Here is a 23,642-nt window from a genome sequence, read left to right on the forward strand (position 1 = left end):
CGAAAAAAATGTGTGCGTTCTGATTCGTGTCTGCTACATACTTCTATTTATTTTTATTTTTTCTTGTCGAAGACTGATTTTGCTCAGAGAACAGCAAACAAAAGATAATAACCCCCCAAAAATTACCAAACAATTCCTTAAAACTCAAAGCCGGCGTTTAGTACCCCGACGGTCTTTGTTTTAAACGATGCAAATTTATGTTCCAGTGTCGTTTTACATTCAATTACAACAACGTGTCTCTTTCGCATGCATAATTAATGGTTATTTAGCGCAGCCCCCTGCCGTCCCTCCCACTCCTCAGTGGCCCTCAGCTGTACCATTGTTATTACAAATGTGCGTGCCGCTTGGGCGTTCGGTGTCCCTTTTTTGTGTAAAGAAATAGCGAAAAAAAAATATTTCGAAAAAAAAAGGTTCCCTACTTTGTTTCAACAATCGAAGCAAACGGCGCCGAAACGGCCCAATAATTTCGGCAAAGGTTGCGTCTCTTAAAAAACGAAAAAAGAGAGAGTATATGATGAGAATTTTGTAAAATAGGTACTTCCGAGGGAAACCGAAAAATTTTGTTATATTAATACTTCCTTTTTTTAACGCAGAAAAAAAAAAAACTGCTTAGAAACAAATCACTCTAACGACCGTTAATTCGACGAGGAGAGAAGGGGCTATTCAAAGGTTCTATATGTTCGAGTTCTCTTTAGCAGCAGTCTCTATATAATGGATAATTTTATCTGTCGTGGTAAACTGCCTGATGTTTTCCTTTCTTTTCTTTTTTTTAATGGCGAAGGTTTAACGAGGAAGAAAAAAAATCATCGCTTGATCGTTTGTATCGCGGCGTAAAATGTGCATAGCCCGAACGTTACGAAATAGTTTGACCTCAGTAAGATTACGCAGTTATCGTTCCGTTTTTTCTTAAACAGGACCATCATCATCGAGGATACTTGACTTCCCACAGCACTTATAAACCGTAAAAGAAAGTAAACGTAGGCAAACTCTTAAAACCTCGTACTTTCAGTTGCGAAAAAAAGAAAAGCGGCAAGATTTTTTTATTTACATGCTATATACGTTTCTAGTTTAAAAAGAAAAAAATGTGTGTACATGCGGATGTATGTGTGTGTGTGTGCGTGAGTATGGCGTATGTGTGTGCTTGAGCATCGTGTATGTCTGTCTGTGCGTGCGCATGTGTATAGTCTGTTTCACATGCAGCGACTGTGCGAAAAAATCGGTGCGACAGCCGACGCAGCGAGTGCGATCGCAATGTTTGGTTTCACATGCATGCTCCAACAGCCGCGTGATTTCTGTCGGCGCGGCCGGCTCTTCTACCCAGGGTTAGTTGCGGCGGACACGGACGCGACGCGTTTGACTTTGCCTAAAATACAACAAAAACGTCTTAATAAACACAAATGTTTTACGAATACAATGTGTAACTAGAAATTTTTAATAATTAATAATAATATTAATAACAGTTTATTTCCATTACACCTAATGGTGGAGCCAAGAAAAAAAGCCGCGCTACGCGGCTTGACGAGTTCTCAGCTCCAGTACATTCCGCAGAAGCGTCGGAAATATCAATAAACAAAAAAATCGTGCATATTCAGAATGAATACGAAAAAAACAAAACAAAATAAAAAAACATGAAACTAGAAAACGCCACTGAGCGCCATATTAGTTGACATTCGCAAATCAACACAAAACACACTTTTAAACTAAGAAAAAAAATCGCATCAATCTATATATGCAAAATCATGCATGACAGATCGCAATGCACCCAGGCTTAATCTATCTATAAAGACACCTTTAGAATGCAATACATTTAGAAGCTTTGGGATTCGGTATGCTAACATTTCCTTTCCTGTGTTTAGCCGACACGTTGGTACGTGCCAGTAATCTGGATTACGAATTTGGTATGGTACGATATGTTGTTGCAAGGCAGACAATTCTACCAGGGATGAAGTGTTGTAAAGAAATTCTGTTCTAAGTTTTGTGGATAGCCTATAGTTATAAAGATTGTGAATACTGAGTATATGATAACTTTTAAACAGGTTTTCCGTGTGCGAAAGATAAGGTACGTTTGCAATTACTCGCAACATTCTTTTTTGAAGCAGGTGCACCTTCTCAAGATTAGTTGCAGTGGTAGTACCCCAAACTAACGAACCATAATTTCAATGGGAATAAAATAATGATTTGTATTATAATATTTTAACAGATGTAGGAAGTAAATACCGATGCCGACATATAATACCCACAGTTCTTGACAATTTTTTATTTAAATGTTCAATATGGCTATCCCAGGACATATTCTGAAAAAACACTACTCCAAGTGTTTTAAAATTATCAGTTAATTCGATATTTACCGAGTTTAAAGTAATGGTGTTTATTGAAGGGAGAATTTTATGCTTAGGTCGAAATAGTACGGCTTTAGTTTTACTTGTATTTATTTTTAAAGCGTTCTTTTTTGTCCATACCGTATCTGACCTAACAATAGGTTTACTTTTGACACGAGCTCCTCAGGATCGTCCGCAGCATACAGAAGTGTTGTATCGTCAGCATATATTGTCAATTTAGTTGTTTGGTCAATATTCACAATGTCATTTGTGAATAGACGACAATAAACCAAAAGCTTTGAGGTGTCTTAATTTATTTTCGAATACGCATCTATTGCTGATGAAAGCTGGCTAATGAACAGCCACCTCTTTGCCTCTTCCTGTCACGTTACGCGCGGCGCGAGGGTCGCTATTGGTTGACGAGAAAGCGATCGCACCAACTCTACGACAAAATACCAACTCGATGGAAACCAGTCGCAGAGCCGCTGCGACAGTGCGATTGCGATTTAATCGGACATTTACTCAAAATCGCACCGATTTCGGACGAGAATCGCAGTTCAGTTCAGTTCAGTTTATTTTACCTCAAAGGCATTTCAAATGAAATGCATTACATGAGGGGGGATCAAATGACATATACAGATGGCAAAAAAGTGACGACAAGGTAAATAATACGAAAACGCAAAAAGAAAACAAAAGAACTACAAACTAATTTGGACAGATATCAGAACATAACATGCATAAAAAATAATTAGCAGATAAACATGTTAAGGATCAACGCTTTTCAGGTGTGCCTTGCATAGTTCACGGAATGTCTTAGGGTTAGATTCACGTACTATGGATTCAGGAAGGGAATTCCAGTTAGTAACAGCGAGAGAAAATGGGGAATTTTGGAATTTATTAGTTCTGGCGAATAGAGGTTTAATTTTTAGGCTGTGGTCATGACGCAAGGAGATGTGAGGTGATGGTTGACAGTTGGTGTTTCGAAAATCAGAAGAGGAATAGTAAGTTTTGTGAAAAAGGACAAGACGATCAAGTTGAGATCTTTGAGATAGAGGGCATAGGTCGAGGTTGAATTTTAGTGCAGTTACGCTAGACGTTCGCGAGTAGTCGTGTGTTATAAAACGTGAGGCCTTGTTTTGCACCGATTCGAGTTTAGTAATGAGATATGATTGATGAGGCCACCAAATAAAGTTGGCGTAGTCCAATTTTGATCGGACGAAAGTCTTATAGGCAGTTAGTTTAACACAACGGGGAGTGGGGTATAGGTTACGTTTGATGTATCCTAGAGATCTGCATGCACTAGCCACTACATTGTCAATATGAGTATTCCAAGTTAGGTCATCAGAAAATGTTACGCCTAAATATTTGTAAGTTGGTACTTTTTCGAGAGGCAGTGTTAGTAAGGTGTAGTTACGTACAATAGGAGATCGCTGACCAGTGAATGTCAAAAGTTTGCTCTTGGTTACATTGACCTTCATCTGCCACGTGTTACACCAATGAGACAGAACAATTAGATCCTGCTATAGTAGTAATGAATCTTCAGGGTTAGTGATGCGACGGTAAATTACGCAGTCATCCGCGAAAAGCCTAATAGATGATGTTATCTAGTGAGGAAGATCGTTAATATATATAAGAAATAAAAGCGGTGAAACAGCCTTAAACTCAACGCACGCGAACAGCAGGATCTTTTTCTTACTTTGAAACAAAACAAGCTTAAAACCACCAATTTCGATGACGTAACACTTCTCGACATAGCCGCTCGTCAAGTCGTCGACGCAGTATATATTCTGCTGCGCCGTGCTGCGCCACGGCCCCACTGCTAATACCTAATTCAAAGTACCGTCTCCAGACATGATCGAAGCACGTCTGAAGCCAACATGCTTGGAACATGCTTGGAGCGTGACCGCAGATAATGGACCTTTTCCAAATACCGACGGCACCAGGCGGTGGCTGCACGAACTAAAAATCGAGGAAGTGACCTACTTGCGCTACCAATCGATAATGGGAGCTACGCTACCAGTTGCTCCGCTCTCTGAGCTGCGTCGCGTGCCCAACGCGATTTTAAAGAGGTAAATCCGTAGCGTCCACCCTAACGTCGTGTTTTTCTTTCCGCCCACTTTCTTTTTTTGTGTAACACAATTATATATATGCTGCAATTACGTGTTCTACTCGCTGATCCACAGCCTCCTTCCGAATTTCCTCGATTTTTCGTGCCGACTTCCACCGCTTGGCATCGGGCGCTCGCGCGTGCGCAGAACGCTTCTCGCAAAAGGTCCATTCTGTCATTATGTCTGCAACAAACACAGTGTTGTTGTTGTTGTTGTTGTTGTTGTTGTTTTTGTGTGTGTGCTTGATGTACTGGCAGTGTGACTGTGGCTTGAAACCCACTCGGTTTATTGCGTTCATTTTGGTTAAGACTAGAGCGTCTCTTTATTGTGTAAACTTTTAGTGAAGCAGTTCTCACCTTGCGGACTTCTATAAAGAACTACTAAGGGGGACATCGTGACAAATTTGTCTGCTTTCTCACATTCTGACCACCATGCTTACCAGGGCAAACATACGAACATCGTGTAAAGTACATCGAGCCTTGACGTCGTAACCGGGCCGCAAGGCGTAGAGAGCGACACCACCAATCCGGAAGAATACTACGCTGCGTCTCCTGAGTGGCGAGCTGCCTTTATAAGCCAGCGGGAAATTCCGCTTCACCTGCGAACGCAAAACCTTTTTTTTTTTTTTTTTTTTTTTAACGTGCGATGGTATGATGCAATGTCTTGAATTTGTTAAAAATATCAAACCGGTTTAGACGAGTTGCTTTCGTGGACTCATCGCCTGCTTTTCCGCTCACAAAGCTTCGGAGGAAGAGTGAACCTTTGACCCCTCTGCTCTCTTCGTGTGTTTTGCATAGGACCAAATCTGAAGACATTTTAGCGCGGCCCCTTCCATGTTGTAGCATCAACATAGATTTTAAGGTTTGAATATGTCCTTTTTTTAAGGTGGAGGACAAGATTATTTACTCGTAATTTACCCTTTTTTTATGAAGCACAATCTTTTAATCGGATCTCAATTTGGATTTTGAAAATTAACGTCAAAAGAATTTGTACTGTTGCACCAAAAGGAGACTATACTCCACAATTTACAATAAACATTATTAGCTACTGGCATCTTTCTCGACTTTTTGTATGGTGTTCCCTTTTCCCAGAGTTCTATTTTCAGAACCGTCACAAGCATGTATCCTAAACAAGCATAAATCATCTTTGCTCCGCATTAATTCCGGTTTTTCCCCAGAGGAGCACTTTAGGTCCACTTTTATTTCTTTTTTATATAAACGACATCATTACTATTCATTCTAGTGTCTAAATTTGTAGTTATGCGGACGATATCAGTATGATCGTTTCTAATCTTAATTGTGAACATCTTATAAACAAAACAAACAGTGCCATTAAAAAAACTTTATATAAATGCTCGCAAGTAAATATTTTAATTGCATTCAGGAACTCAACTCAACTTATCTGTTCCTCTAACACTGGGGTCTCAAACACGCGGCCCGCGGGCCGCATTCGGCCCGCGACTCTCTGGGACGCGGCCTGCAAACAACCCGCGGCTGCGAGTCCCCATACACATGCCTCGAACTTTACATGCGCCATAAATAGTAGTTTTATATCGTAGATTCATTCCAGCTCGAAGGGGGCTCTGATCATATGCCGTGTTTATACATTTTGCACAATGTTTCTTTTTTTTTGAAGGGCTGAATATTTGCTTCGCAGCCTTTCTCAGGTAAATCAGCCGTAACGGCAATACCACTGAACTAGACGTGCGAGCTCTTTGCTCAGAAAGTTATCCGGCTGCACGAGCTCTCGCTCAGCAGAAGCAACTTTAAAAAATAAAGCTATGAGCTCTGACCACGGTGGAAGAAACACATCTAGTTGGTGACTCTCTGTCCGACGCGGCGACCAGATTATGTTTGGCGCACCGAGCGCTTCACTTGCAGGAGGATAGATGGTGCCCAAGTATGGGATTCCTCCCAAACCGACCGCTCCGGTTGTTTCTCCCAGCAGTGGTCCCGCAATCCCTCGCTCACTTCTTGTTGTAAATAACCGCCACCGGAAGGATCGGTGGCCGAGTGGGCTGAAGCGCACACCCAGCTCGGAGCACGTGGAGCGAAAGCTCACGCTGCGGAACCCAGTGACTCTGAGTTCAATCCCCACCCCTGCACATTTCGATCTGGATGAGCATCGTACCGGCGTGCGGTCGTGTATCACTACTGCGTGGTGCACGTTAAAGACCCCAGGTTAGCGGTTGTACCGCACTGGCTGAATTGCTCATCTATAGCTGAGAGTCCAGACGTCCACTGAGGCAGACTAACTTCCAGCCTGTTAAACATACGCACAACAATTTGCTTGCTGTCAAAAAAATACCTTTACGATAAATGCATTTTCTTATAATGCTGCTATAAAAATCATCAGAAAGCAAAAACCGCCCTACGAAAATATCGTTTTTGCCGGTTGAGCCATTGTCCGACAGGGCATGGAAGGCGTGCTCATTTCGTTCTATTAAAAAGCGCGAGCACGTTGGCGTTTTATATTTTATATCATCAGGGTGCGCCCAAAGTAGTCGTATACGCAAATGAATGCTAAAGAAGGCAAAATGGTGAGCTTTCAAAAAGTAGAACGCACAAGTCTCCCTTAAAAAATCGTTCTAAGGTGCCGCTGGGAGACCCGGCTGCTTTGCAATGCGGCACACCATTGCGACTTGTTTGTTTATATTTCTTTTGTCCCAAAATAACAAAAAATCGCTGCCCATTGCGTATGTTTTTGTGTTTTCTTTTTTTTGTTTTTTTAGCATGATGTTATAAGTCTGGGTCACACTGCTTACTACATCACACAAAAGACGCTCTGCATACAGATTCGAATGCGAGTCACCGGAAAATTCGTGCTTCGAATGCCACATGGCAATGAGTTCAAGGAGAAACTTGGCATGCGGCATTCGAACCACGACCCTTTTGCTGTTTACAAACATGAACTGTCGCTTACGTTCCGTCGAGCTTGCTTATGTCACCAGTGCTAGAAAGCATTAAGGCTAGACGGACAACAAGGTTGGAGATTTAACGAAAGCCTTCGGCTGCACAGTTTAACGTCTTGGAGTAGGCAAGTTAGTTTATAAGAATCTTTGAAAAAATTTTAACAGATCTCGCTTTTCTTTTCTTATTTGCGTTCCTCTGGAGATATGATGGTTAAACGTTTTATCGCCTTTTCAAGCAGCGGTGCTAAAGTGGGCGTTGCTCAGACTTTTTATGAACCGGAAGTTCTCTGGTATGTCAAAAGTGGAGCACCGCCTGGAGGCGTTTACCATGAAAAAGGTCTATTGCTGTAACTGGTGTTCGAAGATTGTTATTTGTGTCATATATGAGCAGTGTGGCCCCAAATTTAGCTTCTTGGTAGCCCATGTCAGGTCTAGAGTGGTGTCGCCTTGTCTTTGACTTAAGCTGATTCTAGTCGGGGTGTCCGGTTCATTGAATAAGAGCTGTTCGAGCTGTTAGGTCTTTCTTGCTAGGTTTTTTCCCCCTTTTGGATGGTTCCCTTGTAATTCCACAACATTTATGACCCCTATGGTATGAGGATTCGGTGATCCCTAGAAAATAACTACAACAAAGAAAGCTGATCATAGACTCGCTCCATGAATACGTCAGGTCAGCGAACCTGAGATTATACATAATATCCAATCTCTCATACCCCATTCCTGCTAGATAACTCCCCCAAGTGAAAATTTTGCAAGTGGTACCACTTGCAAGTGATTTATTGAACATGTACCACTAGGAAGTGGTACCACGTCCCCGTGGTACCACTTGCTAGTGGTACCACTTGCTAGTGGTACCACTTGAAAACAATACCATTGTTATATAGATGCACAAAAACAAAGCCTGATGTTCGTCTTTCTTACTTTTATTTTGCAGTTGAGAGTGCTTGTAGAGTAGAAGCACTTGGACTGATGATGAAAAATCTTCAAAGCCCAGGCACCTCAGAGCTTTTCGGGAGTTCTGGATCTTTTGTGACAGGGTTGTCGACATGTTAGTGATGACTTGGTGAACATGCACCTTGTTCTGGTGTCCCCAATGTTGCACTGTCTCTGCAAAAATAAGAAAAAACTACTGATCCAATAACAGCTCATGGGGATACAGTCATATGATTGAACAGATTGAACTCACTTACCTATGAGGATGACGAGGCCAACGTTGAAGGGACTCAGTTCCTTCTGGACCACCACAAGTCCCACGTGACGCCAAACCGCTTGCGCCATTTCTTTGTTCACCATGGTTGGTTTGGCCTGCTTCATTATTTTTTCTGCTTGATAGGAGCCGATGGTGGTGCCCCGATGCACGTAGTACTGTGGGTCAAAAGGGTATCGTAGCTTTAGCAGCGGTCAACACCAAATCCACAATTCACGCAAAGCCAATCGTCGCAATGATTTGCCTCGGGCCACTTAGGCGTTCGTGTGTGAAAAGCTGAGGGTGTCGACAGCCTCTTGGCAGACATCTCTCGTCAGAGTTCTAGAAGCGGTTGCCACTGACGTCGTTGCTGGCGACGGCACAGCGACAGCGCTGAAGGAAGGCAACGTGTGGAAGACCCGTTGACCCTCCACTCCCAGGCAGTGGCGGAGCAGGTTTCGACGACATTCTGAGGGTAGTGCGTGAGCCCCACATGCCCCCATGAAACAATCGAAGAGTGAAATCCATCGCTCCCAGGGAATTTTCGACTTCCCTGGTTTACTCAAGAAGTCTTGAGGAGGTTTGATGTCAAATCCGTCGTCCATCCCGTCGTCAAAAGAATGTGAAGTCCTCAGTGAACCCTGCTGGTCGGGAAGGAACATCCAAACACCTATGCTGTTCTAATGAGGCTCTTTATTTAAGAATGATGATGATGAAGAAGAAGTAAGTGAATGAACACATAGCATAGAGGAAGACGAAGTTTTCCTAATACATGAAAATATAACAATGAAGACACAACCCAACTGGTACACGCAGTACATGTGGCAAATGACGGCTTAAGAAACTAAGGGCGTGACTCATTATCTTCCTTGTTCATGATTGGTTCTCCGGCAATCGTGTCGGCTAATGTCGCAATCTCATTGGCTGTGACGGGATGACGAGACGCTCAAGACTTGCCATGCCCTGCGTTTTTTTAAATTGAGCTCAAGAAATGTATTGTTGCAAATTTTTCAATTTAAAGAAAAGACCTCCAGGAGGTGTATACATGTGTGAAAGCTTTTCAAGATATTTGAATTGCATCTCAAATAAGTGTGGACGTTTCACTTTTTCTTGAAAAATCTTTGCATTCATTGTCTCTGATCTTGCCTTTATGTAACTAAAAGAAACATATTGAAGACACCTGAATCTTTTTGCAGGTTGAACTTGAAGCAACACCTTTCACTTATTTTATTATGGATATATGCGATTCTTCAAACTGGTGCCATTAGCAACCCAAGTGGTACCACTTGAAGCTCATGTGGCATCATTTGTAACACAAGTGGTACCACTTGAGGCCCAAGTAGTACCACTTGAAGCCTACGTTGTACCACTTGGCTTGCAAGTGGCACCACTTGACAAGCAAGTGGTAACGTTTGACTTGTAAGTGGTACCACTTGACTTGCAAGTGGTACCACTTAACTTGCAAGTGGTACCATTTGACTTGCAAATGGTACCACTTGAAAGCAAATGGTACCACTTGAAAGCAAATGGTACCACTTGAAATACCACTTCACAATTTCACTTGGGCCAGCAAAAACTATCTTGTTTTGTCTTTCCTCAAAATAAACGTATTATATTAGACGCCATATTGTTAGGTGTTGTTCACAGCGCATGCTCAGAACTAGCTCCCCTTAATTGTCTTTCAAGAAGAACGATTATGATTGTGTGGGATAGACGTTCAACGTGCATCCTGCTTTCCTCGCAGGCAGTAAACTCAAAGCTATGGGTACCCGTGCGCACTAGACCTCGAGAACCGGTCAAAGCTGTGATCGCGTGGTGTTCGCTTCTTCTGATATGCCAAAAGAAGTTGTTGTCGACCATCGTTTTGAACATGCGCTGCGAACAACGTCCAACAAAAATGGCGTCACGTGAATACCCCATATTGATTGGCTGCAGCAGCAGCAGCAGCGCCACGAATAGGCGGAATGGACGGCACCTTTTGCGGAGTATTCACTGGCGGCTATACACCTTTCTATAAAAGCGTTTGAGGGCGCGTTCATTGCTGTGTTAGTGTGTTATGCACCTGGGCTTTCTGGCTGGCCGCAATAGACCCTTTCTGAAAGTCAGTCTACCCACCTTGTGCAGAGCCAGACCCGACGCTCTAATGGCGGAACTACACCGTTTCTCCACACCAGAAAAATCGAACGTCTTCGAAAGCATAAAGCAGAAAAAGGAAAATATGTTGACCGTTTCACGACACCTTCGATACACGAAATCGAGGGTGCTTGATTTAGTCGCGCTTGATCTCCTATCACCGCCATTAGAGCGGCAATATTGGAGCTTTTTGTACTGCCACAAGAGGACTCTGACTTTTGAAAAGGGTCTATTGCGCGCGAGTGCTGGCTGGACTGTGATTTAGCACGCGTGGACTGTGATTTTTGTAAACAGTGAAAACGTCTATAGCTATGTGCGCGACTGCTGAGCGTGTGCTGATGGCGTGCTTCCAGAGTTCGTTTGAAATGTGCATTCCACACCATCAAGATTGCCGGTCTTAGCAACCTATTATCAAAGGAGAAGACCACTTATATGGTCATTCCCGGCCGACGCCGGAGAGCCCGTACAGACATTCAACTGCAGGTGGATGGAGTCCCTATTACCCAGACCGACTCTATCAAAATTCTAGGAGTCAAACATTCGACCGCAAAGGCGGCGCTATCACATGGCTCCGGCGGGTGAAGTCGCAGTGGAAAGAAGGCCTAAACTTACTCAAGGCCATCTCAAACAAGGCATGGGGTGCACAGGACGACCTCCTTCGACGCCTCGTCCGTACCATCCTGATCTCTAAGGTGGTGTACGAACTTAATTATCTTCGTCTCGCCAAGAAACAAGAAGCTGCACTCACCACCATGTTACGAGCAGCCTTGCGAGTTGTCACTGGACTTCCCCGCTTCACGCAGGTTGACCAACTCGAGAGCATCGCTCAAATGAATACTATCCGTGATATCTCCGATGAGATGCGGGTGAGCCAAGCTCAACGGCTGTCTCGCACTCCTCACGGTCGAATCATACTCACGTCCAGTGGTCGCGCCCGCCTCATCAACGGCCCGCTCATGCCGACACCAACTCCACCTTGGAACGCGGAGGCAGTCACCCCTGTCAAACCCCTTCCAAGTCACGAAGGACCTGATCGCCCCGAGAGACGAGCCACGCAAGCGGCCATTCATAACAAGGAAATCAGCCAGTTCCTCAAACACGTAGAAGTCTTCTACACGGATGCAGCGAGGGACAATAGCGGCCGAACCGCAATAGCATGGCACTCACCTACTCGCAACGAGACGAGCAACCAGCTTACCTCACGTACACGAAGCACCTGCATGGCAGAACTTCTGGCGATTCTGTTCGCAGTGGAAACGGCCACGACCATGTCACGCCCAGAAATCAGTGAAACCCGCATATACACAGACTCCCAAGAGGCAGTTCGCGCACTTGGGCAGTCGAGCACGTGCAACGTTACGGTTGCGCACATCCGGGAACTGGTTCGCCTCGCCGGGGCTAAACAGAAGATCACCATCGCGTGGATTCCTGGCCACGCCAACATTCCGGGGAACGAGTGGGCGGACGGGGCCGCGAGGGCACTGCTAAAAGCAAGTATTCAGCCCTCACAAGGCCCGGTCCCTTCGCCCGTTCAACGAGATGTTTCAAGCAAAGAAGTCTTCGACCTCTATGAGATCAAAAAAGAAGAAAGAAATGCCCGGAAGGCGCGACTCGCTGCGCTCCTCCCTGCTAACCCCCATCCGATCCCTCGAGCAGGGTGTCGAACCGGAACCGAACCGAACCGAAAACCGGAACCGAACCGTTATTTTTAGCGGAACTGGAACTGAACCGAGCCGAAATCTTCGCCGCCATCTTGGAACTGAACCGGAACCGAACCGAAAAAAAATATTACGGTAACCGGTTCAAAACGGTTCAAGGTAATTTATTTTTTTATTTTTTGTTAGTATCACAAAATGAAAATATGGGAATAAAAATGGTCAGCAGTATTTCTATCTATTCATCAAATTGCCATATACAGAATTGCAACGTATGGTAAATTGTGGGTTTTTGTGGCGCTTTTGTATTGGCACTATGATTAACCATGTGTCACGTTGTCACGTGACGTCATGGTGAAAATACATGTTGTCAAGTAATGTCACGTGACCTCGTGACGTCAAGTGACTGACTGCGTCAACTCGATTTAATTTGAGGAAGACACTAGATGTATTAGCCTTGTTGACAGCGTGACGTAACATGACATCACGATTTTGCACTGAGAGTCACGTGACACCGTGACGTAAGCGATTTTCATAACACCTAGTCGAGTGCTCGGGTTCTTGACAGTCAGCATCGTCAAACATTCGGGTAACGGCTCATGTCAATTAAATATGTTAATAGCCCAACTCTAAAAATATCTGAAGCTCAGCCCAAGCTTTTGCTTTCCGAACCCTAGCCGCCTAGGGCATGATTATGATGAACACTGACGGTATAGAATTAGCGTCAGATCACGTGGCCGCTTGTTCAAATTGCGAGTTGAGGAAGGGATCGACAGCTGTCTCTTTCCTTTATTTTTTCTGCATCTGCTATTGCGCGGAGGAGAAAACTAATGGATGTTTTCGCAAGCTATCAACGTCAGTGGTTACTTCTTAACAGTATTTATTGATAGTACAAAAAATGTTGAGAGACCAATTGTACATCATTGAGGCACCCAAACATTTTTTGGTTGTTGCTGAACTGCATCCGAAAGATGTCCCCGAGAATAGAAGTATTGAAATGACTAAGCGCGGCTTATTAATATGACGTTACATATAACTACATGTGTTATGAAAGAAATACCTGAAAAAAAAAAAAAGATTTTAGCGACCTCAGATGGACAGCGAACGTTGGCAGTCGCTGTAAGTCTCACACGAGCGTCGTTCTCAAGTTATTGCCCAAGTTTCGACCCCCTCTGTATTTTGCTTAAGAAGCTCCCCCTGGTGAGATTCGGGTCATGATCCCTACCGAAACGCTGCTTACGTGTCATGTAACGAGCTTCTAGTAGTGGCATGTAAACAAAATAACGCCCACGCTGCTTTTATTGACAAAATACATGGGAAATGGAATCCCAGTGTGCTTTCGTTAGCTTTAATCTCCAGTTCTGGCAGAAAGGTTACGCGCATCAGCAGCAACATCCCCCCCCCCTGTTGTGGCTTACGACCACGGTGCTTACGACAAGAGACAGGACGAGGTGCAGCCGATGTAGCTTCCAGAGCCAAACGGTTTTAATGTCCCGTGCATTCGTTTCGTCTCGCACATCCCAGGCGCGCGCTCACTTCTTTGCCCGCCGCCTCGCGCTATTTATTGAAACAATACTCAAACACAACACTCCTTCCCCATCAATGTTTTGGCTGACTCACAAAAGAATACCTCTCCGGTGGCCTACGTTGTCGTATGCTACTTCGAAGCACTGGTGTGGTCGGTACCGCTGTCTCGGAAACAGGCTCCATATCGAGGGCAGCAGGCTCTGTCATGTTGTCTCGAGAACCACCGGACGCCCTTCGTGGTGTTGCAGCCGGAGTGTCGACATTTCTTCTCTGTGCAGACGAATCTTCGAAGTGTCTCGGACGGACATCATCCACGTGCACATACCGATGCTGATCTTGCACTATCACGACGAAGGTTGATGCACTTACTTTCTTCATAACACGTCCCACCAACCATGCAGGATCTGTCGGACGTGATCCCCGGACGAGGACTTGGTCGCCTTCTTCGAAAGTTCGCCAAGAGCCTCTTCTCATGTCGGCGGCTGTCTTGATTTGTTGCTGGCGATCTCTCATGCGTCTCTCCATTTCAGGATGAAGGAAGCTCAGACGGGTCCTAGGCTTCCAAGAGAGAAACAGCTCGGCTGGAGTTTTGTCGGTCGTACCAGTTGGGGTGTTTCTGTATGCAAACAGGAACTGGTCGACTCGATGTTGCATCGATTTCGGTACACCCGTCCGTTGCTCGTCGATTACCTGCCTCAGGAGGTCCCGCTTGACGGTTTGCACACACCGTTCCGCGCTTCCGTTTGAGGCGGGATGGTACGGAGGACTTTTCGTGTGGCGTACCCCATTCATCGACAGAAACTCTACGAACTCTGTCGCCACAAACTGGGGTCCATTGTCTGTCACTACCTCTTCTGGTAGTCCAAACGCGGCGAAAACACTTCGCAATCTTTCGATAGTACATTTTGTCGTAGTAGAACTCGTTAGAAACACCTCTACCCACTTTGAATGAGCATCTACGACAATCAAAAACCAGTTCTGATCCCGGTATGCAAAATCAAGGTGCACCCTTTGCCATCTGCGCGTTGGCCAACCCCACGTTAATAATGGAACACGTGGTGGCGCGTTCTGCGTTAGTTGACAAGTACTACAGTTTTTGACAGTGTTTTCGACATCATATGTTATCAAAGGCCACCACACGTGACTACGTGATAGCATTTTCATTCTGGTGGTGCCTGGATGTCCCTCGTGCAACAGGGACAACACTTTTTCCCTAAACACTTCGGGAATGATCACTCGATTTCCCCATGTTACACACCCTTGGTCAACCGACAATTCGTGACGGCGCACAAAGTACGGTTGCAATGCCTCATTATCCACATGTGAAGGCCATCCGTTCAGTGTGAAAAACAACACTCTTTTCATCACACTATCCTTTTCAGTTTCTCTCCTAATTTCACGAGCTGACAATGGCACTTCGTCCACCGCCGAAAAGAAACTGACGTAGTCTGAGCTATCGTTCACGTTGGGCAAAGGCAGACGTGACAACGCATCAGCATTCTGAATCTGGCTACCCTTCCGATAAACCCACTTGTAACTGTAGGCAGCAAGTAAGAGAGCCCACCTCTGCATCCTGGCTGCTGACATCGCCGGAATTTGTTTTTCATGACCTAACAGCCCTGCCAACGGCTGGTGATCCGAATAGATGCTGAAATTTCTGCCATACAGATACTTGTGAAACTTTTTCAACCCAAAAACAACTGCTAGGGCCTCTTTTTCAATTTGGGCGTAACCCTTTTCAGCCTTGCTCAGAGTTCGTGATGCATAAGCAATCGGTTTCTCATCATTCCCAACTCTGTGAAAAAGAACCGCTCCCACTCCGTACGCTGAAGCGTCACATACAAGCCCCAATTCCTTTTTTGGGTCATAGAACGTTAAGACGTTTTCATGCGTAAGCCACGCCTTACTTCTGTTGAATGCGTTGTCTTCTGCCCTTGACCAACGCCATTTTGTGCCCTTCTGTAATAAGTCATACAACGGCTTCAGCTCGGTTGACATGTTCAGCACAAACTTGCCATAAAAGTTAATCATGCCCAAGTAGGCGCGCAGTTCTGATTCATTTTTGGGGCATGGGGCCTCCCGTATGGCCTTTACTTTCTCTTCCGATGGTCGAACCCCATGTTGATCTATCACATGTCCCAAATAATGAACAGACGTCTGAAAAAATCTACATTTTTCTTTCTTTAGTCTGATGCCTTGTTGGCTGAACCGTGCCAGCACGCTTTCCACCTTTTTGTAGCAGTCCTCATAAGTTTCGCCCGCTATTAGTACATCGTCTAGATAGCACGCGACATTTCTCAGCCCTTCCAGTACTTTGTCCATGACGGACTGAAAAATTGCAGGAGCACTAGTGATGCCGTAAGGCAATCTCGTGGACTTAAACAAGCCAAGGTGTGTGTTCACAGTGACCAAATCTTGTGACTCCGGATGCAATTCCAGCTGCTGGTAGGCTGTAGACAGATCAAGTACGGTAAAGTACTTACAACCACTCAGTAAAACGAACAAGTCTTCCATGAGCGGGAGAGGGTAGTGATCCGTCCGACAGACTGGGTTTAAGGTCACTTTGTAATCTCCACACAACCGGACCTGTTTGTTTGGTTTAGGTACCACTACCAAAGGTGTCGCCCACTCACTTTGCAACACTGGTACCAATATTCCTTTTGTTACTAATGATTGAATTTCCTGCTCCACAGCTTCTCTTAGCGCATAGGGCACAGGTCGCGGTTTGCAGTAGACAGGGGTGCTTTGTTCCTTCAAAACCAGTTTGACCTGTTGTCCTTTTATCAAACCCACACCTTCTCCAAAAAGTTCAGCGTACTTCTCAAGGAGCCTTGCTTCCTTTTCTTCTCTTACACTGTTTACGCATGACCAGTCTAGCCTCAGCTCTTCTAGCCAGTCTCGACCAAGCAGCGGGGTTACGTTGCCCCCTGGTGCCTTAACTACAATAAGAGGAAGTGTCTTTCTCTGTCCATTGTGCTCGACTGGTACTGACAACTTCCCAGTCACCGTGAGAAAATTCCCCCCATACGTTCTCAATTTAAGGTTGCATGGCTCCTTAGGAATGTTTGCCCAGTATTTCACACACCACGATTCTGGCACTACCGACACGGACGCTCCAGTGTCTATCTGCATTCTTACGAGCTTGTCGGCTACTTTAACATCTACTTCATAGTTACGCCTTCCCGTTTCACACGCGTACACTGTGTAAAGCTGCATATCATCAGCTCCCTCACTTGCGACGTGTTTAACGGAGTCTGTTTTGAACCTACAAACTTTTGCCAGGTGTCCGACCTTTTTACAGACATGACATTTGTACTTGCGGTACTTGCAGGGCTGTCCAGTGTGTACCTGTCCGCAGTAGGAACATGAAGACGTGGTGTCTCCCGTATGCCCGGATGTCTGTTTAGTCGTGGAAGCTCGTGGACCCTTATTTGACTTGCGCCACGGTTCCCTTTTCTGTTGCCGAACCGCATTCACGTCGTCTTCTTCTCGTTGGCTAGACGACCTATGACGGCCTGCAGTAGGCTGAAACGTGATGGTTTCCTTGCGTGCGAGCTCGATGCTTTTAGCAATGTCACACGCGGCACCAAACGTCAACGTCGTCTTCTTCAACAAGTCGGACTGTGTTTTCTTGTCTTTTAATCCCGCGACGAACCTGTCGCGCAAAGCATCATCCAAGAAACTGCCGAACTCGCAAGTCGACGCGAGCCTCTTCAGCTCCACTGAAAAAGTGGCTACCGTCTCCTCTTCCTTTTGGTAGCGACGGTTAAACTTAAACCGCTCTGCTATCACCATCGGCCTCGGAGCGTAATGACCTTTCAGAACCGCCACCAACTCCTCCCAGCTTTTCTCTTCTGGTTTGACCGGATGGAGTAAAGTCTTAAGAGTCTTGTACGGTTTCTGGCCAATTGCGGTGACAAAAGCAGAGAGCCTTAGGGCTTCGCTTACCTTTGTAGCCTTTAGGTAGTGTTCGAATCTTTCGACGTAAGATTCAAAATCTTCGTCACCATCTTCCACAAATGGATCGAACCTTCCCAACCCTGCCATGTTCGTTCGTCCTTGCCGTGGCCCGGTGGATTCCTTCTACGATGCCCGTTGCAGTCGTGATGGACGTTCCATACCTCGTCGCCAATTATGTTGTGGCTTACGACCACGGTGCTTACGACAAGAGACAGGACGAGGTGCAGCCGATGTAGCTTCCAGAGCCAAACGGTTTTAATGTCCCGTGCATTCGTTTCGTCTCGCACATCCCAGGCGCGCGCTCACTTCTTTGCCCGCCGCCTCGCGCTATTTATTGAAACAATACTCAAACACAACACCCCCCCCCCCCCCCCCCCCCCCGGAGAGCTTCTCAGCCTAGAGCACTGCACGGGCCCGGGCCAGCCCGAAAGCCCGAGCCCGGCCCGGCCCGCGGGCCGGGCTCGGGCCGGGTAGCACGTATTTTCTCGGGCCCGGGCCGGGCTCGGGCTTGAACAAAAAAGTTATCGGGCCGCGCCGGCCCGGGCCGGCCCGGGCCGTGCCTGGGCAATCTTGTGCCGTAAATCATAAATTGTTGTTGATAGCAAGACGTTTGCTCATTAATCTTTTAGATTCATTGAATACAAAACAAAGAAAAAAAAGCGAAATGCAAATTCCCTACAGCGTCGTTAAAAATAATAACTAAAAGACGTCTTGAAGCTAAAAAGCCTTCAAGCTTTTTCTGTGTGAGCGAGGGTTCAGTGTTATAAATTGTAAACAAAATAAAGTCCCAGTCATATGCTTGTCAACCTGTCTGATTCATCGCTCTCAAAAATATCTAGTTCACTATTAGGAAGATTTAGAAAAACGTACGCAAGCGCTTTGGGTACCGTAAAAATAGCGTTGTGATGTAAAACCTATGGCGGTGCTAATTTTAGCTTGCCCAAAGTGCTTGGGTACGTTATTCTAAAAACCCCTTATTGCACAGAGCGCGACACTATATTAGCGCGAACAAGTGATCGTCGTGTTTTTATGTTTATCTCATAGAATCAAAACGCTGTTTACAAAACTATTAGTGTCTTTAGAAGTGCTCATCTAGGCCACAGACCTAAGCGGTATACTTTGGTGCCTACTAACACCATTTCGAAGTAAAATTCGAAAAAAGAGCCAACGTCGTGTTCGCGGTATCAGTGTCGCGCAGTGTACATAGTCCGTTCCGCGCTGGCACGTTTTGGGAACCATCTTGAAAAAAACGTTTTAAGGGGTTAAGTAGGAATATATTAAACTTAAGCTAGCCTAAAAGGATTGTGTATTTTAAGAACGCGTTGACATGTAAAGCTACTTCAGAACATATTCTTAAACAGAAAAGGTGCGCAGACCAGGCTTAGAACGATGAAGACTTTTTGCGAAGAGGTTGCGATGTGCACGGCTTTATAAAAGTAGGTTGAAACGGGACGCGTTCAAACGCAAAGGGTGTTTCGGAAACTGGTTCAAATAAGAAGGGCGTTTAGGGAATGGGTCGAAACAGGACAAATTCAAACGAGAAGGGCATTTAGGGAACTGGTCGAAACGGGACGGGTTCATATGGGAAGGGCGTTTAAAAAATGGGTCGAAACAGGACGGGTTCAAATGGGGAGCTCGTTTCGGGGACCGGTCGAAACGGGACGGGTTCAAAAGGGAATCGGTTGTTTCGGGCTACAGCCATCGGGCCGGTTCGGGCGGAGCCTAGAAATTAAAAATTCTGTCGGGCTCGGGCCGGGCCTGGGCCGTGTCTCTTCCGGGCCGGGTCGGGCCGGGCCTAGAAATTAAAAATTCTGTCGGGCTCGGGCCGGGCCCGGGCCGTGTCTCTACCGGGCCGGGTCGGGCCGGGCCTAAAAATTCCGGCCCGTGCAGTGCTCTATCTCAGCCTGCCCCCACCCCGGGAAAATGAAAAGTCTACGCCGCTGAACGCGATAGCCTTAACGGGCCTCGTTTGCATCGCATTCTCATTTGCCACGAAAGCGTGCCTCGCGTGGCCTAGTCAAAAGCGTCTGATTCGCAAGCGAAGGGTCGCGGGTTCGAATCCCGCCTAAAATTCTTAATTCTAAAGGAATTACTTTAAAAAGTTAAATCATTTAAGACATATGGCGATCTTTAATTCGCATCACATGTCATGTTTTAATCGCTGTCATTCCACGCGTGATGTCGCGTTTGACATGAGAATTGTGGGTTGTTTGAAATTCTTGCGCGAGGGCATGTAGCTCTGACGTCATCACCTTATCGACCAATAAAAATTTTCTAGTCACGCCACAGACATCGGGTTTTCTGCGACGTGAGCTCCTTAACGCTATCGCGTTAAAGTCATCAATTAGCAGAGGTGATGCTCATTTGCAAATTAAATTGACCGGCATCTTGTCAAGAACAAAACTCAACAGTCAGGCTATGTCAGCTTCTCCTGTATAAGAAAATGTTCACTTGGACAAGAGCTATTTTGGGCCAGATTCGATCTGAGTGCGAAGGTGCGTATAGATTAAAGTGAACAATTGCGATTACTCCTTGCTGCATGATTAGTCGCATGCATGCGGTACTGAGGGTAAACAATGTTTCGTTAGAACAACAAGCATTTTGATTGCCGCTCGGTGTTTCTATAAAAAATAGTCTGAAAGGAATTATTCTAAAACTTTTGTGACATTTTGAAAATTCCATTGCTTTTTGCTCAGTTGTGTCGTCATCTTATACATATATATTGTGAAGTGTATTTCGTAAACAATTTCGCGTAATATATATGGCCACGACGTGCTCATTTTATAATTATATGTGATGCATTTAATTCCTTGGTTCAAAGACAGAATCACGATTTCACTTTTAATACTGCGACACAAAGTTGTACCAATCACAGGTATTTTAGACGATTTAGCACAATTCGCGACAATATTTTATACCGTGAAAATAAATCAGCTTGAACTTTAGAATTTTACTTCAACACGAAGAAAGGACAAGAAAATACAGTATAGTTCTAAATTTCAAGCTGATCTACAGGTATGCACCAACAAGCTCAACTCTACTCTTGTACTTAAACATTTTGATTCAGATAAAATATATGTTACTGGTAAACAAAGGGATGTCGAGTCGTATGAACACGACATGATGTGCGTTAATGTGGATTTGCTTCTACTTTTGCATCAAAATTAAATAACTGAATTTTATATTTTTGGCACCTAAACACAAAAGCAAATTGCACGGACGATCGAAGAAACTATATAGTTAATTGTTTCACGGCGTAAATAGTGTATATGGCCAGAACAACGTGGAAAATATAGTCTCAATTTAGCGGTTCAAACCGGTTCGAACCGGTTCGAACCGGTTTGAACCGTTATTTTTTGCTCCTTGGAACTGAACCGGAACCGAACCAAAAGCCGTGAACCCGAACCGGAACCGAACCGATAACAATTTCGGTTCGACACTCTGCCCTCGAGGGCTTCCAAGATGGGAACGAGTGACCCTGCACAGACTTCAAACTCGCACTATGCTAACTCCCGTTTGGCTTGCCAAATTCCACAGGCCAACAGACCAGGAGGACACGGGACCTGACCCAAGATGTCCCCACTGCGGTGTCCCCGCGACTTGTGACCACCTTGTATGGTTCTGTCCAGAGACGTCAAGCGAACGGGCGGCGGCGATCAACAACCTGCCTCCTTCCCTTGGACCGAAGACCCTATGGGAATGGGCCCACCCGAGGTCCTCAGAACCCGCGGATAGAACAGCCGTCTTTTCATCCCTCATCTCCTACCTCCGGTCTTCCGGGATCGGACGGTACATCTGATCCATCCTCATCGCTAGCTCCCTTTTCCCCTTCCCCCACGCCACACGAGGCCCACAAGCCAGAGGCGTGGTCTTTCAAATAAACGTTTCAATCAATCAATCATGATCCATGGTCATCGCTAGCTCCTCTTTCCACTTCCTCAACGCCACCTGAGGCCCACAAGCCAGAGGCGTGGTCTTTCAAATAAACGTTTCAATCAATCAATCATGCGCTCAAAAAAGAACCCATACATATGGCGTCCAGTGAATACTTCTTTCACCCCTACCGCTCGTCACAGGATACGATGATACCGTTGTAGAGTATAACGCGTGGGCTTGATTTTCAGTTAGCAGTGGAAATAATTCTGCCATTTGGACTCTTTTGTCCCCGGTTTCCCGGCTTCGTAGCAAGGGCGGCTTTCGCGAAACGCTTTGTGTAACTACTGATGAAAAAGAAAGAAGAGGTTTGGCGAAGTCAACCGGCAGGACCGGTAGCGGCTAAATTGTCAGCAGTATTTGGTCATTCGGTGTGCTCCTGCTTCGTACCCTGCCACGATGGTCTGCGAGTGCTGCTGGCAGACTCGGTAAAAACATCCAGTCGCCCGGAGAGAATGCGTCCATCGGCGAACCAAAAGACAAGAGCCGGGAGATAAGAGTCTACGGCAGCATGCTGGAGTGAGTTATAAGAGATGCGCCGCGTCGTCCAACGATGGCTTGGTTGAGCTAAAGGCTTATAATCACTGTCAGCTTCAAAAACGCGGGACGACGCTTGTTAAATTTACGCCATATGTTTTGCAATTTTTTCATCCAGCGTTCTGATCGGCCAATGCCGCAATTTCATTGGCTGCGGAGCGGTAATAAGATGCTGGAGAACCGCCACGCCCTGCTCTTCTTAAGCTGTCCTTGCCCATAGATGGCTTGCACGTGACGTCATCGCCTCGTACCAATGACCATCTCTACTTGTTCTTGCCGAGAAAAGAAAAGAAATTCAGCGCTGCGAAATGTATACTGAAGAATGTACGCCCGCAGCAGCAAGGTCCTTCACAATTGCCACCGGTGGAACGTCAGTGCATCCCATGTGTAGATAAAAGGCGCACTTCGCGTTTCTTAGCAATACCGCTATATTTTTAGGGGCTAGCCATGTCCGTATGTCCGTCCGATGTCCGGCGTCGGGGGCTCCGGCTCCTGCTCTTAAGCTCACGTGGTCACGTGTTCACGAGCACGTGAGCACGTGCTCCCATGCTCGTGTAGGAAAAAAAAACCACCACATCTCCACGTGGTGAATGATGTTGATTGGGGCGAAGCTCTGGTGGTGCTTGTCTGCGTAGACGGTGAGCCGCAGCATGCCGAGCCTTTCGTTCGTTATCATCCATGTCGGAAAGAGAATGTGTTGTATGGAACGTGGTTATATACGCATTTGAGCATTGGACCGCAGCGTGACATGGATGAAAACGAACGAAAGGCTCGGCATGCTGCGGCTCACCGTCTACGCACTCAAGCGCCACCAGAGCTTCGCCCCAATCAACATCATTCACCACGTGGAGATGCGATTGTTTTAAGTGCACGTGACGATGCAATTTTTAGGAAGTGAATGGTGGCACACAACAGCATGAATTAACTGAAAGGCGCCATTTTGCGGGAACAAAATGGCGCCATTTTGTTTCCGCAGAATGTGCCTCGTCATGCGTATCGGTTTTCATCACTTGTAAGAGGAAGTATCAGGGGAAGTCTACACTCCGTTTCACATAGTCCGACCAGGTAGACCAACACGCACATAAAGAAAAAACGCAAGATCACGACGCATTGACGGTTCCTGGTTGGTTTAGCTGGTGATGATAGTAAGCGCACAAAGACGACGAGCGCCGTGACGATGCACTTTTGGCGCTGCTTCGTTGACTCCATCGAATCGTAGGGTAGGCTGCGGTTAGTGTGGAACAGATTGATTCAACGTTTGGGCTGATTTATGTAAATCGTCTTATTCTTAACGTCGTCAAATGAACGTCAGTCTCTGCGTGCATCTAAGTGTACGCATATATAGGATTTTATTCTAAATGTAACACAGATGCTCAA

At 45.7% G+C, this 23,642-nt stretch overlaps 1 protein-coding gene across 1 annotated transcript in view; it reads right to left on the minus strand.

Moving 5' to 3' along the window:
- LOC115331878 (uncharacterized protein K02A2.6-like) overlaps window positions 1-15,273 on the minus strand; it is a 64,638-nt gene extending 49,365 nt beyond the window's left edge. Inside the window, exons 1-3 of the mRNA XM_042292377.1 lie at window positions 14,205-15,273; window positions 8,525-8,699; window positions 8,256-8,441 (exon numbers count right to left, since the gene is read on the minus strand). Of these exons, the coding sequence (XP_042148311.1) occupies window positions 8,256-8,441; window positions 8,525-8,699; window positions 14,205-15,200 (1,357 nt within the window). The 5' untranslated portion in view covers window positions 15,201-15,273. The remainder of the gene's footprint in view (window positions 1-8,255; window positions 8,442-8,524; window positions 8,700-14,204) is intronic.
- Between the last annotated feature and the right edge of the window lie 8,369 nt (window positions 15,274-23,642).

The sequence above is a fragment of the Ixodes scapularis genome, unplaced genomic scaffold (assembly GCF_016920785.2).
Source record: "Ixodes scapularis isolate PalLabHiFi unplaced genomic scaffold, ASM1692078v2 PGA_scaffold0__279_contigs__length_252992795, whole genome shotgun sequence".
NCBI classification, from domain to species: Eukaryota; Metazoa; Arthropoda; class Arachnida; order Ixodida; family Ixodidae; genus Ixodes; species Ixodes scapularis.